This window comes from Cricetulus griseus, chromosome 3, assembly GCF_003668045.3.
Source record: "Cricetulus griseus strain 17A/GY chromosome 3, alternate assembly CriGri-PICRH-1.0, whole genome shotgun sequence".
Lineage (NCBI taxonomy): Eukaryota > Metazoa > Chordata > Mammalia > Rodentia > Cricetidae > Cricetulus > Cricetulus griseus.
In genome coordinates, this window is record NC_048596.1 from 67,070,963 (window position 1) to 67,083,864 (window position 12,902).

The 12,902-nt window shown below is 44.2% G+C and overlaps 1 protein-coding gene across 4 annotated transcripts in view; it reads right to left on the reverse strand.

The window, feature by feature from the left end:
• Fank1 (fibronectin type III and ankyrin repeat domains 1) overlaps positions 1 to 12,902 on the reverse strand; it is a 108,164-nt gene that overhangs the window by 85,097 nt on the left and 10,165 nt on the right. Inside the window, exon 2 of one of the 4 annotated variants that reach the window (XM_035442150.1) lies at positions 6,294 to 6,329. The exons of 1 other annotated variant lie outside the window; for it this stretch is intronic. In XM_035442150.1, the coding sequence (XP_035298041.1) occupies positions 6,294 to 6,329 (36 nt within the window). Of the gene's footprint in view, positions 1 to 1,508; positions 1,628 to 5,645; positions 5,768 to 6,293; positions 6,330 to 12,902 lie in introns of those variants that run through there. 2 more of the 4 variants (XM_027409116.2, XM_035442151.1) reach the window with 2 other exon arrangements.

Below are 12,902 nucleotides of genomic sequence, written 5' to 3' on the forward strand. Positions count from 1 at the left end.
TGGCCTTGAACTCACAGAGATGCTGGCACTTGGGAGGCAGAAGCTGACAAATTAAAGGCGTGTACCACACATCTGGTTTAAGTGTTAAATTTAGAAAAAATAAAATAAAATAAAATCACATGCCACCAAACAGAAGAAAACATAATAACCAAAGAACTTTGACCCAGAATATATGTAAGAATGCTTAGAAACCAATGATACTCCAATGACAGGCAACACAATAAAAAGGCAAGAATTATGAGCGATCCCTTCCCCAAGATATACAGTCAAATGGCTGGTATTAAAACATATGGAAACATGTTTGGCTTAATTGGGCTTTAGGAAATTACAAACATTAGGAGACACTGCCGCACACCCAGCAGAATGACTAAAGCTTTGAGATGCTGATGTAATGGGGAGGAAACAACAGGAATGTCACTCGAAGCTGCTGCAGACCCTTCGATAACTGAGAGGCTGCCCTAAGAGCAAACACAGCATGTTTTATAAAACGCATCACTCACATGAGTCAATGGAAGCTCACATCCATAGAAGCATTGCTCATAGCAGATCTAAACAGATGTATGTCAAACACAGGACATACCACACTGTGGAACTTCAGTGAGATGGAAGCCAGCCACTGAACATGAAGTAGACCCCAGGTGCAAAGCTATGGCCACAGAGCACATGCCCAGTGTTGAGAAAAGAGGCCAGTCACACAGAGGGAGAGGAACTCATCTATGGCTAAAAAGTTGGGGTAGGAGCAGACATGGTGGCTCATGCCTTTAATCCTGGAGCTCAGGAAGAAGAGGCAGGTCAATCTATGTGAGTTTGAGGCCAGAGGCCAGTCTTGTCTACATACTGAGTAGCAGAATAACCAGAGCTATGTAGTGAGACCCTCTGTCTTCACTCTTGATTTTCTGTCAGTTACCTGGCCCCTATTAGTCATGTTTCACTATCATATAGCCCTGTTTCTTTTAAAACATTAAATGAAGTTGCCCAAAAAGAACTTTTTCCTGTTTTACTGTAAATCACTCTGCTTGCCTCTGTCAACTTCCTTTGTTCCTACCTCCATTGGAACACCTGTGGTCATTCCCAAAACCCTAAAATAAAATTATTTTATTGTTTCCTTTTTTTGTTTTGTTTTTTCGAGACAGGGTTTCTCTGTGTAGCTTTGGAGCCTATCCTGTCATTAGCTCTGGAGACCAGAGCTGGCCTCGAACTCACAGAGATCCACCTGCCTCTGCCTCCCGAGTACTGGGATTAAAGGCGTGCGCCACCAAATTTTATTGTTTCATAGCTTGAACTGGGACACAGAATCCCAACACTAAACAAAGCATGGGACACTTTAATAGAGAAAAATCTATCCCTTTGAGAAACAACAAGGAAGACATAAATGGGACAATGAACTGATGTTAATTTTAAATTGACCTTTAATGACTGTCTTGGTTAGGGTTACTCTTGTTGTGAAGAGACACCATGACCACAGCAACTCTTACAAGGAAGACATTTAATTGGGGAGGCTCACTTACAGTTTCAGAGGTTCTATTCATTATCCTCATGATGGGAAGCATGATGGCATGCAGGTGGGCATGGTGTTGGCTACATCTTGGCATGCCGGCCACAGGAAGTCAACTGAAACACTGGGCAGTATGAAACCTCAAAGCCCAACCCCATGCTTCCTCCAACAAGGCCATACCCACTTCAAAAAAGCCACACCTCCTAATAGTGCCACTCCCTATGAAATTATAGGGGCCAATAACATTCAAACTACCACATTCTACTTCCTGGCCCCCATAAACTTATAACAATATCATAATGCAAAATGCATTTAGTCCAATTTCAAAAGTCTCCATAGTCTATCACAGTCTCAACAAGGTTTTAAAGTCCAAATTCCAAGCCTCTTCTGAAATTCATGCAATCTCTTAACTATAATCACGTGTAAAAATCAAAATAAAAAAGCAGATCACATACTTCCAACATATAATGGCACAGAATATGAATTATCATTCTAAAATGCAGGGAAGGGAACATAGCAAGGAAATACTGGACCAAAACAAGCCTGAAAACCAGCTGGGCAACTCCAAACTCCATCTCCATGTCTGATGTCAAAAAGCTCTTCAGATCTCCAACCCCTTTCAGCTTTGCTGACTACAATAAACTTCTTTCTCTTGTGCCGATTCCACTCCCTGTTAGCAGCAGGCACCCCATGACTCTGGCATCTCTAACATCTTGGGGTCTCCAAGGCAATCCTGGCTTCAACATCACAGCTTCACACAATGGCCTCTCTACTAGGGTCACCCCTGACACACACCTGGACTCAGTGGCTTTCCTTAGGCATGGAGGCAAATTCTATAACCTGTTTCTTCTATCTTTAACTCTAAAGCTAGAACCATGTGTGACCAAAGCTGCCAAGTTCTAATGCTTGTTTGGGACTGGGCCATGGCCCCCTCATTCAATTACATCTTCACCAGCTTTCTGTCCTTCACTGCCTAAGCTTGGCTGTCCTGAAACTGGATCTCTAGACCAGGCTGGCCTCTAACTCAGAGATCTGCCAGCCTCTGCCTTCCCAGTACTGGGATTAAAGGTGTGCCCCACTGTAAAAGCTGTAAGCTTTTCTTAAGTTTCTTCCCACAAATTTGAGAACTTAGCTGGGTAGGATATTGTCCTGAGGTCACCACTCCCTTTATTCCATTTCTTAATCCATTTATCTCCTTGAAGACAGAATTTAGCTCCATTCTACTTTCTTTCTCTCCTCAAAATTTATATTTTATAATTTACCCTGCTCAGCTTGCTCCTTTTCATTATAAATCTTCACTAGAGTTACCACTAATATCCACAAGACAGAGTCTATACTAAGCTGTTTTGAGATTTCTTCTGCCAACGGAATTAATCCAAAACTCTTCACTTCAGCCTCAGGCAGACTTTTTGGACAAGGACAAAAAGCAGCCACTTTCTTCACCAAAATACCCCAAGAGCAGCCTCTGGCAGCCTCTAATACTCTTCTCATCGGAAACATCTTCATCACCACAGCTCATCAAATCACCTTCAGCACTATTGTCTTCCATGCTCCTATTACTATGACCCACATTAAGCAGCCCTTAAAACATTCCACTGCTTTCTTAACCCAAGGTACCGAAGTTCAAAGTCCTCCAAACAAAAACATGGTCAGGCCTATCACACCAATATTCCAGTCCCTAGTATCTTCCGTCTTAGTTAGGGATTTTATTGCTGTGAAGAGACACTAGAACCACTGCAACTCTTTTTGTGTGTATGTGACAAGGTTTCTCTGCAGCTTTGGAAGCTATCCTGGAACTCACTCAGTAGACCAGGCTGGCCTTGAACTCAGAGATCTGCCCATCCCTGCCTCCCTAGTGCTGGAATTAAAGACGTGTGCCCCCACCTCCTGGCTGTGCCACCACCACCTGGCCATTGTAATTCTTACAAAAAAACAAAATTAATTGGGGTGGTTCCCTTATAGTTTCAGAAGTTCAATCCATTATCACCATGATGGGAAGCATGATCCTGTGTAAACAGACATGGTGCTGCCTACATCTTGGGTTGCAGGGAACAGGAAGTCAACTAACACAGCAGGCATTATCCTCAGCATAGGAAACCTCAAAGCCCACCCCCATAATGGCACACTTCCTCCAAAAAAAGCAACACCTTCTAATAGTGCCATTCCCTCTGAGATTATGGGGGCCAATTACATTCAAACTATCACAAGGATCTTCACAATCCTAAGGGAAATCCCTCAATTGGTAAAAACTGATAAATTAACTCTAAAATCCTGCAAAAGACCAAGAAAGGCCAAGATCAAGGGAGAGACAGCAAGGAAATCTGATGGAAATTTTTGACTAGTGAATGAAATAAATAAAAGGCCAACCAAATTAGTATATACTACTCAAAAATCCTAAAGTACCACAAAGAATAGCTGTTTGTGTATGTCAGCATTCCCCAGAGGCATTTTTGTATAAATACACAATTTTTAATGCACTAGAAGTTGACTTTTAAATAGAATAAACTCATAGGAAGGAAGGAAGGGAGTGAGACAAGGAGGGAAGAGAGAGGGAGGGAGGGAGAAGTCTGTCCCTCTAAGCACAACCCTCCCCTACTTCCACATGGTTGAGAGAACTAACAGATTGGAGTTCTGGCCTCTTGGCAACCATGTCTGCATATAATGTACCTGCCCAGGGAATAGATCTCAGGGCCCTTTCCATTTCAAGTGTAGTCAATGACTGAGCCCAGGCCTGACACATTCCCTATTTATGGTCATTGTTTTTAACAACGTGTCAACTCTACCTATATATCAAAGAGAGGCAGGGATGTTTACGTGGCCTTCTGCCAAAAGCAATCACTCCAGGCTGCTTGCACACTGCTAGATGACTCCTGGAGATGGCATTACAAGGTTTCATTTTGTTTCGGGTTTTTGAGAAGGAGACCTGCAATGTCACCCAGGCTGGCCTTGAACTCATACACCTACTGCCTCTATCTCCTGAATACTGGGATTCTAGGTATGTGTTACTACAGCTGGATTGGGATTTTGAAACAAGAAAAGCAATTCCAGAAAAAAAAAAACTCCCTACCTAATAAAGTCAGCAAAGTGTGCCAAGCTGCATAAATTTACCTGGACACCTTGTAAAAAATGGCTGGAAGGGAACATTTAGTCCAACATCACATCAAACTTGTCAGGTGGAACTAACATGTTGTCACAGTTCTGGACTCAAAGGCCAGTAACCACCAGGTTTGCTCTCTATCAAAAGTTCAGAAAAAACGCAAAGCTGAAAATGGTTTCCCCTGCACACTCCATCACCCTCTTCACTAGAGCTTGAGACTATGTATTTTATTTAACAGTGTCCCTCAACAAAGGGACAAAACTAACACGAGTTAAAACTGCTAACCAAAGGCACAATCAGAGTCGGGCAAGAGGTAGGGATTATTTGCTGAGCCAAATCTTCCCCTTGATTACACAGATCTCAACACTTTGTACCAGTATTGATCATAGCATTAGGAAATTGTACTCTTATCATAATATTGTGGTAATACAGTAATAAGTATGTTGTTGCACACACACCTGAAATCTCAGCACTTGGGACTAGAGGCAGAAGGATCAGAAGTTAAAGGTCATGATGGCTACATAAGTGAGTTCAAGGCCAGCCTGAGCTACATGAAACCCTGTCTTAATAAAAAAGTTTTAAGAAGAATAATAGGTTTAGTCAATCATTCAAATTCCAGAATTGCTGATTATTACTATCACAAATATGGATTCTGGAATGAGCACTCTCAAAAGAACTAATAATTTTTCAGAAGTAAAATCACCTAGCTTTGGGGTTGGTTAAAAAGGTAGCTCAGGGGCTGGAGAGATGGTTCAGAGATTAAGAGCACTGACTGCTTTTGCAGGGGCCTGGAGTTCAGTTTCCAGTACCCACACACATGGATTATAACCAACTATAACTCCAGTTCCAGGGATGTGATGATCTCTTCCAGCCTCCGCAGGTACCAGGCACACACATGGTGCACAGATATACACATGGCAAAAAAACTTAAAATATTTTCTTTAAATTGTTCATTATTTCAGAAACAAGTATGAAAGAGAAAATTATCAAGGCCAGTGAAAATGGCTATCCAGAAGCCATCGTGGTTTGGCACAGCTCACACCTGTGACTCACCTCTGATGCAGCATCGACTTTCTGAGAGTAATGTTTACAGTAGTAGCAGAGCGGCCCCTCCAGGGCCAGCTAGTCTCCAGTGCTCCCCCTCCAGGGCCAGCTAGTCTCCAGTGCTCCCTTTGACTCAACCACATGTGATTCCTTCCCTTCCCCCTCAGCCCTTCTCCCCATCCCAGCTGGGTCAAAGGGGAGCGAGTTAAAGGAACCTCTCACCTCCTGGAGCATGTGTGTGTACTTTAAATGCTTCCTGGGCTGAGGAAAGCCAGCTCTTGTGACAATGTCCTGTAGCAGCTTGTAGACTTCTTCCACAGACTGGGATTTAAATTTTAATTCTCAGGCTGTCTGTTTCACCCAAAGCCTGGAAACTCCTTCCCTGTCTCACCACTTCACCTCTCTCTTAAGCAGAATCACTATTCCAGGCATTTTCATCTGTCTCCATTGAAACCCTGTACTTTTACTTTCCTGGCATTTCTTCTGACCGTGCCGGGAGGAATATTAAGATACAGAAAGGACTAGACACTGTGAAGACCCATGTCCTAATCACCTGGGGGCCTTCCAAGCCTCAGTTTCCCTCCAGCTAGGTATGCTTTCTGTGTAAGAATGTTTTAAGGGGGGGTTGGGGATTTAGCACAGTGGTAGAGCACTTACCTAGCAAGCGCAAGGCCCTGGGTTCGGTCCTCAGCCCTGGGGAAAAAAAAAAAAAGACAAAATAACAAAAAAGCCGGGCATTAGTGGCACATGCCTTTAATCCCAGCACTCGGGAGGTAGAGGCAGCCGAATTTCTGTGAGTTCGAGGCCAGCCTGGTCTCCAGAGCGAGTGCCAGGATAGGCTCCAAAGCTACACAGAGAAACCCTGTCTCGAAAAACAAAAACAAAACAAAAAAATGTTTTAAGGACTGGTCAGTGCTTTGGGAGTCTAAGGGCTCAACTGACATTAAAATGTTTACCGTGAGGGATGAGGAGAAAACGACTCAGTAAAGAAAGTGCTTACAGTTCAAATGCTGAGGACCAGAGTTCAAATTCCCAGAACAACTCAACAGCCAACACTTGTGGGACAGGGTGGAAGGAGACTGGAGGAGCATCCCTGGAAGCTCAAGAACAGGCTCACCCGGCATTTCAGTGGCAAACGAGAGCCTGCCTCCAACAAGGGGGTGTAAAGACTAGCACCAGGGTAGTCCTCTGATGGCCACACACACTGTGGCATCTGCTGCCCACACTCACACACACATACTATACATGCGTGCACAAAGATTTCTTTAAATTTTTCCATGGAGATACTTAAGATTAACTGTGCTGCCATCAAGAGCAAGCATGGCCACCACCTCTCTCTACAACTTTATCATCCCCCAACTAGTTTTAGTCTATGCTAATGTTAATGACAGTCAAAATGGGAGCAATGGGTAAGGGCACTTGTTGCACTCTCTTAAGAGCCCGAGTCCACATCTGCAACACCTCTGTGAGAAGCCAGGCATGGTAGATGTGTGTGTGTGTGTGTGTGTGTGTGTGTGTGTGTGTGTGTGTGTGTGCATGCTGTGGATAGGGAGGAGACAGAAGGATGGCTGGGACTTTCTGATTGCCAACATAAGCTCCAGGTTCACTGAGAGGCCCTAGATAAAGGAAATATGGTCAAACATGAGACAGGATACTGGATGGCCTCCTTTGACCTCCCTGCATGCATACACGCGCGCGCGCGCGCACACACACACACACACACACACACGGACACACACACACGGACACACACGGACACACACGGACACACACGGACACACACACGGACACACACACGGACACACACACGGACACACACGGACACACACACGGACACACACACACACACACACACACACGGACACACACACACACGGACACACACACTTAATTAAACTGGCTACAGAATGTCCAACAATGGGACCAAGAATCCTTTTCTGTGTCTGAGACATTCAACGACAAGAGGAAGTTCACTACACAGATACCATGTAAGAAGTGTCACCAGAGGGACATTTTCCGGAATCTAGCAACACCCTGCAAGATTTGACAATCACCGGACAAGCCAGTTTTTCCTCTTGGCCTGGACTCGCTGATGGGCTTAGTGCTCACTTTTGATTCACATCCATTTCTAATTCCACACTTGCCTCCATCTTGTTCATTTCCCCTTAAGAAGCAGCAAGCTCCTGTTGTCAGGTGTCTCACCAGCCCCAATGAAATGCAGGTTCACTCCACCAGAGCCTGCATTTCCTGGTTTGTAGTTCTCCTCTATAACCAAATCAAACTCTCCTGCTTTTATATGAGCTCACTGATATTTCCTGGGTGCCAAGATCTACTATCTACATTTTTATGAGTAAGTGAGACTAGACAGAAAGATGGGGAAAAACAAGGGGGCACAGAAAGGGAAAAGAAGCCCTTTGGGGTATCTGGCCAAAATTTAGAAACTTTAACACAACAGATAAAATCAAATTGCCTATGGGGATAATGCTCTCTTTTCCTAAAGACTTCTTGACTAAAATGTGAAAGCAGATTATGTCTGCAGCCAGCATCTGACCTTGAGCTTAACCCCATCAGCCTCTTTCTCATCCACAAGCTCAAACAATGCACCTGAAAAAACACCTTAGTTACATTTTATTTTTATATGCATGGGTGATTTGTCTGCATGAAGGTCTATGCACAACACACATGCCTGGTGCCCATGGAGGCCAGAAGAGGGTATCAGATCCCCTGGAACTGGAGTTACAGCCAATTTTGGGTCAGTGTGTGAATGTTTGCACTTTCATGATTGACTTACTTCACTTTGCATCTTTAAAGGTTCATGCATCCTAGCACTTGACAGGGAAACGCAAGCAGATCTCTGACTTTGAGGTCAGTCTGGTCTACAGAGTGAGTTCTAGGCAGCCAAGGTTATATAGCAAGATCCTGTCTCAAAACACATGTGTGTGTATGTATTAAAAAAAAAATAGCTGGAGAGATGGCTCAGAGGTTAAGAGCACTGACTGTTCTTCCAGAGGTCCTGAGTTCAATTCCCAGCAACCACGTGGTGGCTCACAACCATCCATAAATAAATAAATAAATAAATAAATAAATAAATAAATAAATAAATAAAGGTTTTACAGCATGTATCAGAACTGTCTTCCTTTTCAATGCTGTATGATACTCCACTGTATATATCACACTTTGTCTATGATTTGTGAGTGGACAGTTGGTCTACTTCCACTTTGGGACAGTCAGTTATGACATATCCTTTTACAACATATCTTTACACCAATATACAATCAAAAGAGCTTGGACCAGGCCCTCACAGAAGGCTATGTCCCTGAACCATGACAAATGTTCTGTTTGTAAAATGACTTCCTTCTTCACCTGTGTGACTGGGACATGGCCAGGACCTGCTTGCCACAGACGAAGTCCGGTTGGGGAATTCCCGTTTGCTTTTCCTATCACCTGGAAGAGTGAACTAGGGCAGTGAAATAGATTGTGATTAAAGAAACAAACGGAGTTTGTAGCAATCATCACCTGTTAACATACAGAGTGACTGAGAAATGCCCAAGCATTACAAATCGAAGGGTAGATCTACACATCCATTCACTATGGACCACTCTGCATCTTTTGGCTCACATTGCCTGACTTCCAATGCCTCTCATGTGCTCCACAAGCTAGCATTTAGAACCACTGGCAATACATCAGCCAGCTCCACTCAGGGCCCTCCTTGCCTGCATTATTCTCAAGTTTTTCTCCACATTCTGATTCACAGATGTGCCTGGTCTCTGGATTTCCTGTTGGAGGAAATATCTTCCTGGTTGGTTCATTAAAAACTTGAATATCATTTTACATCTGTATGACAGCCATCATCTTACCAATGTTTGAAGAGCTATCCTTTAACAAAGGCTAAGTCACACCCATGCAGAAGTTGATTGCTTGTTTCTCAGGAGTCTGTGGAGCAGCAGCCTGGCCAGTCAGCCCTGGAGCACTCATCAGAAAACAGAGCTGCTAGCCACACATGAGAGTTAAAGCCATGCCAGGTTGGTACACATCCTGCCCACCTCCAGTGTGGGGGAACCAGATCTGCCCATCTACCCAGCCTTCCCTGGGCTTTACTGTTGTCCTCCTCCTTGGCATAGCCACACAGCTCCTTGCCAGCAGTCCCATCTCTGACAGCCAGCCCCAAAACCACGGACCTCATTTTAGGGAGGAAAAGGACATGCTCCTCTACGCTCACTTCTTCTCCCCTGGGGCCATAGCAGGGAAAATAACTGCTTCCCAAAGGCTGAGAAGGGCAGAGAGTGGCAGAAACCAAATCCTTCAAGGTTCTTCAAAGTTCAGATGAAAAATCTTTTTCACATTTAATTTTTCTTACCAGGGAGAATTTAGCTTTTAACTTTAAAATGATATAGTTGAGAAACACCAGTTTGAGGGCTGGAACATACCTCAGTGGTTTAGATTCTTATCCAGCATGAACCAGACCCTGAGAGAAGAAAGAGAAAAACAAAAGACTCAAAGCACCCCCACCCCACCCCCAACCCCCGCTTCAGTCAGTCTCTCCTTCCCAGTGTCACGTGGTGTTCTCTCTATCCAGTTTTCTGTCCTACCTCTGTTCCCTAAATCAACTGCTAACATACGAGTGCCTGTGATTCATGACTGTGAGCATGGTGGCACACCTGGCTTCTGACCTGGTGAGGTTCACAATCCAGTGAAGGTCAGGCATAGTGATAACAATCCAAGACGACTGAGACCAAAAAGAACAAAAGAGAAGCACAAAAGGATGCTGACAGGAAACTGTGGCAAAGGAAGGAAAAAGTAACACAAATCTGTAAGGTAAATGTGGCTGCTCGGAATGACACTGGAAATCACGATCTACACACCATGGGCCGGGGAAGGAGAGGGAGTGGCCATTCATGTTCTACAGTGCCATAGGTAGGGAATTGAGAAGCAATGGTTCTAAGGCAACAGACAGTGATATAGTGATGCCCACGACAGCCACCATCCTGTGAAAGAGGCAGGTGGATCTCTGTGAGTTTGAGACCAGCCTGGTCTACAAGAGCTAGTTCCAGGACAGGCTCCAAAGCTACAAGAGTACAAGTAGTAACCAAGAGCACAAGTAGTAACCACGTTTGCCTCATTAGTGTCTCTACATCAAGTCAAATTTCCAACAGCTGGACTGCAAAAGGCAAAAGTTCAAGTTGCCAATGATCTCAGGTAAATAGTTTGCTCCACCCAGCACTCTCTGCCATTGCCATCTGGGGCCCCACGAGGACCCAAAGAAGCGGCTCTACTCTATCCTAAATGGGGTTCCCAGAACAGAAACAGAGTAACCCTCTTTTTCTGCCAAGTTAACCCCCACTCCCGAGCCGGGTGCCTTACAGGACCAAATGCTGATTTAAGAAAAATGATTTGGGGGCTGAAGAGATGGCTCAGCGGTTTAGAGAACCTGGTGAGGACCCAGGTTCAATTGTCAGCACCCTCAGGGTGACTCACAACCATATCTAACTCCAGTTCCAGGAGATCTGGTACATTCTTCAGATCAGTGCACCACCCATACATGTGGTGCACAGAAAGATATACATGCAGACAAAGTTTTTATACATAAATCTAAAAACGAGTTTTTTAAAAAGAACAACTTCACAATTACAAAACTAGCTTTAGCCACCCCATATTTAGACTCTTTCCCCTTAGATACAGCTGCTGCACAAACACAGAATGTCAGACTCGAAAGGCTGCTACTTTCAAAGTAAAATGGCCACACCGGCCTCCCAGTGCCACTGTAACCACAAACAGTTGCTTACAACAACAGAGACTTTGTCTTACGGTTCTGAGGGTCACAAATCCAAAATGCATCTTAGAGGGCTCAAGCCAAAGGTTGGCTCGTCCTTCAGGCCCTCTTCTGTGCCTCTTCGGTGTACCCCAGATGCTCTGACTCAGGTCCTCATGTCATGCCAACCTCTGCTCTCGTTCTTGATGACTGCTCTGGCTAGGCCTGGCCTTCTGCTCCCCTCCAATAAAAACACATGGTTGATTTCATGAGGTCTACCTGGACAGCATAGCACAAAGCTCTCCATCTGCCCATCCTTAAGCACAAAACCTCCTTCAGCTGCAGGCTGGCATACATACAGATTCAGGGCCTTAGGCTGTGGATATCTTTGGCTTGGTAGCAAATTACTAGAAGTGAGTCTCCATCAGTAGTGGACTGGTTAAATAAATTAAGATAAATTGCTGTAACAGAATGATGGAAGACCATCATTCTTCCAACAATGAGAAAACTCATTCTGAACTAAAAAGAAAGCTGTTCAAAATGCAATGTTCACAGGAAAGAGTAAGGCACAGGCCAGAGGAAAAAAAATGCAACACAAGTAATCTGCTTCTATTCCTAACATTATTAAAGTATCAGGCTAGAAAGTAACAGATAGGAATGGGATGCAAGCATTACCAAATGACTTTTCACTAAATGCTCCATAATTTTTTGTTTCTAAAGCTTGTAATTATAGCACTTATCCAAAAAGTGAGACCAGATCTAAAGAGAGAAAAAAGAAATCAAAGAGGAAAGACAGTGACAGATGGAGACTCCAGGGCAGGTGGAACCAAGCTAGCAGGCTGGGTCTCTCAAGGTAAATGACACAGGTAGTGGCTGGCTAAGGCTACAGCACAATGGTGGCACACTCACCAAGATGCAAGAGACTGCATCACAAACAAACAAACAAACAAACAAAAACACTAGATCATATAGGATTCCAATGCTACATAACCAATTACAGCAGTTCACTCCGAAAACAGCCACCATCGAATGAGCTCTGTGGGACCAATACCCAAAAGGAAATATAGGTGAAAGACTTGAATGCACACTTCATGTAAATACAAGTAGCCTATAAAAATCTATTAAAAAACTTAATAGCATTAGTTAATGTGGAAAGTATAATGAGACACATCTGCTTCGAGAAGGAGAAGAGGCAGGGCAAACATCAGCAAGCATGAAGAACAGCTGGCCTCCGAGGCCCTGCTGGTTCAGTGCCACGCTGCACACATAGTAGCTATTAGAGGTGCATGTACCTGGGCAAACTCTGCCACTTGGCAGGGCCTTCTATTCCTGAGCCTGTTCCAACTGAAATGCACATGTGTGGGGAAAAGGGAACTTTCATTTGCCGTTTGTGGGATTGCAAACTGGTCCAGGTGCTCCAGAAATCAGTCTAGAGAATTCTCAAAAGGCTAAACATAAATCTACCACGTGACCCAGCTATACCACTCCTTGGCATATGTCCTAAGGACTCTACATCT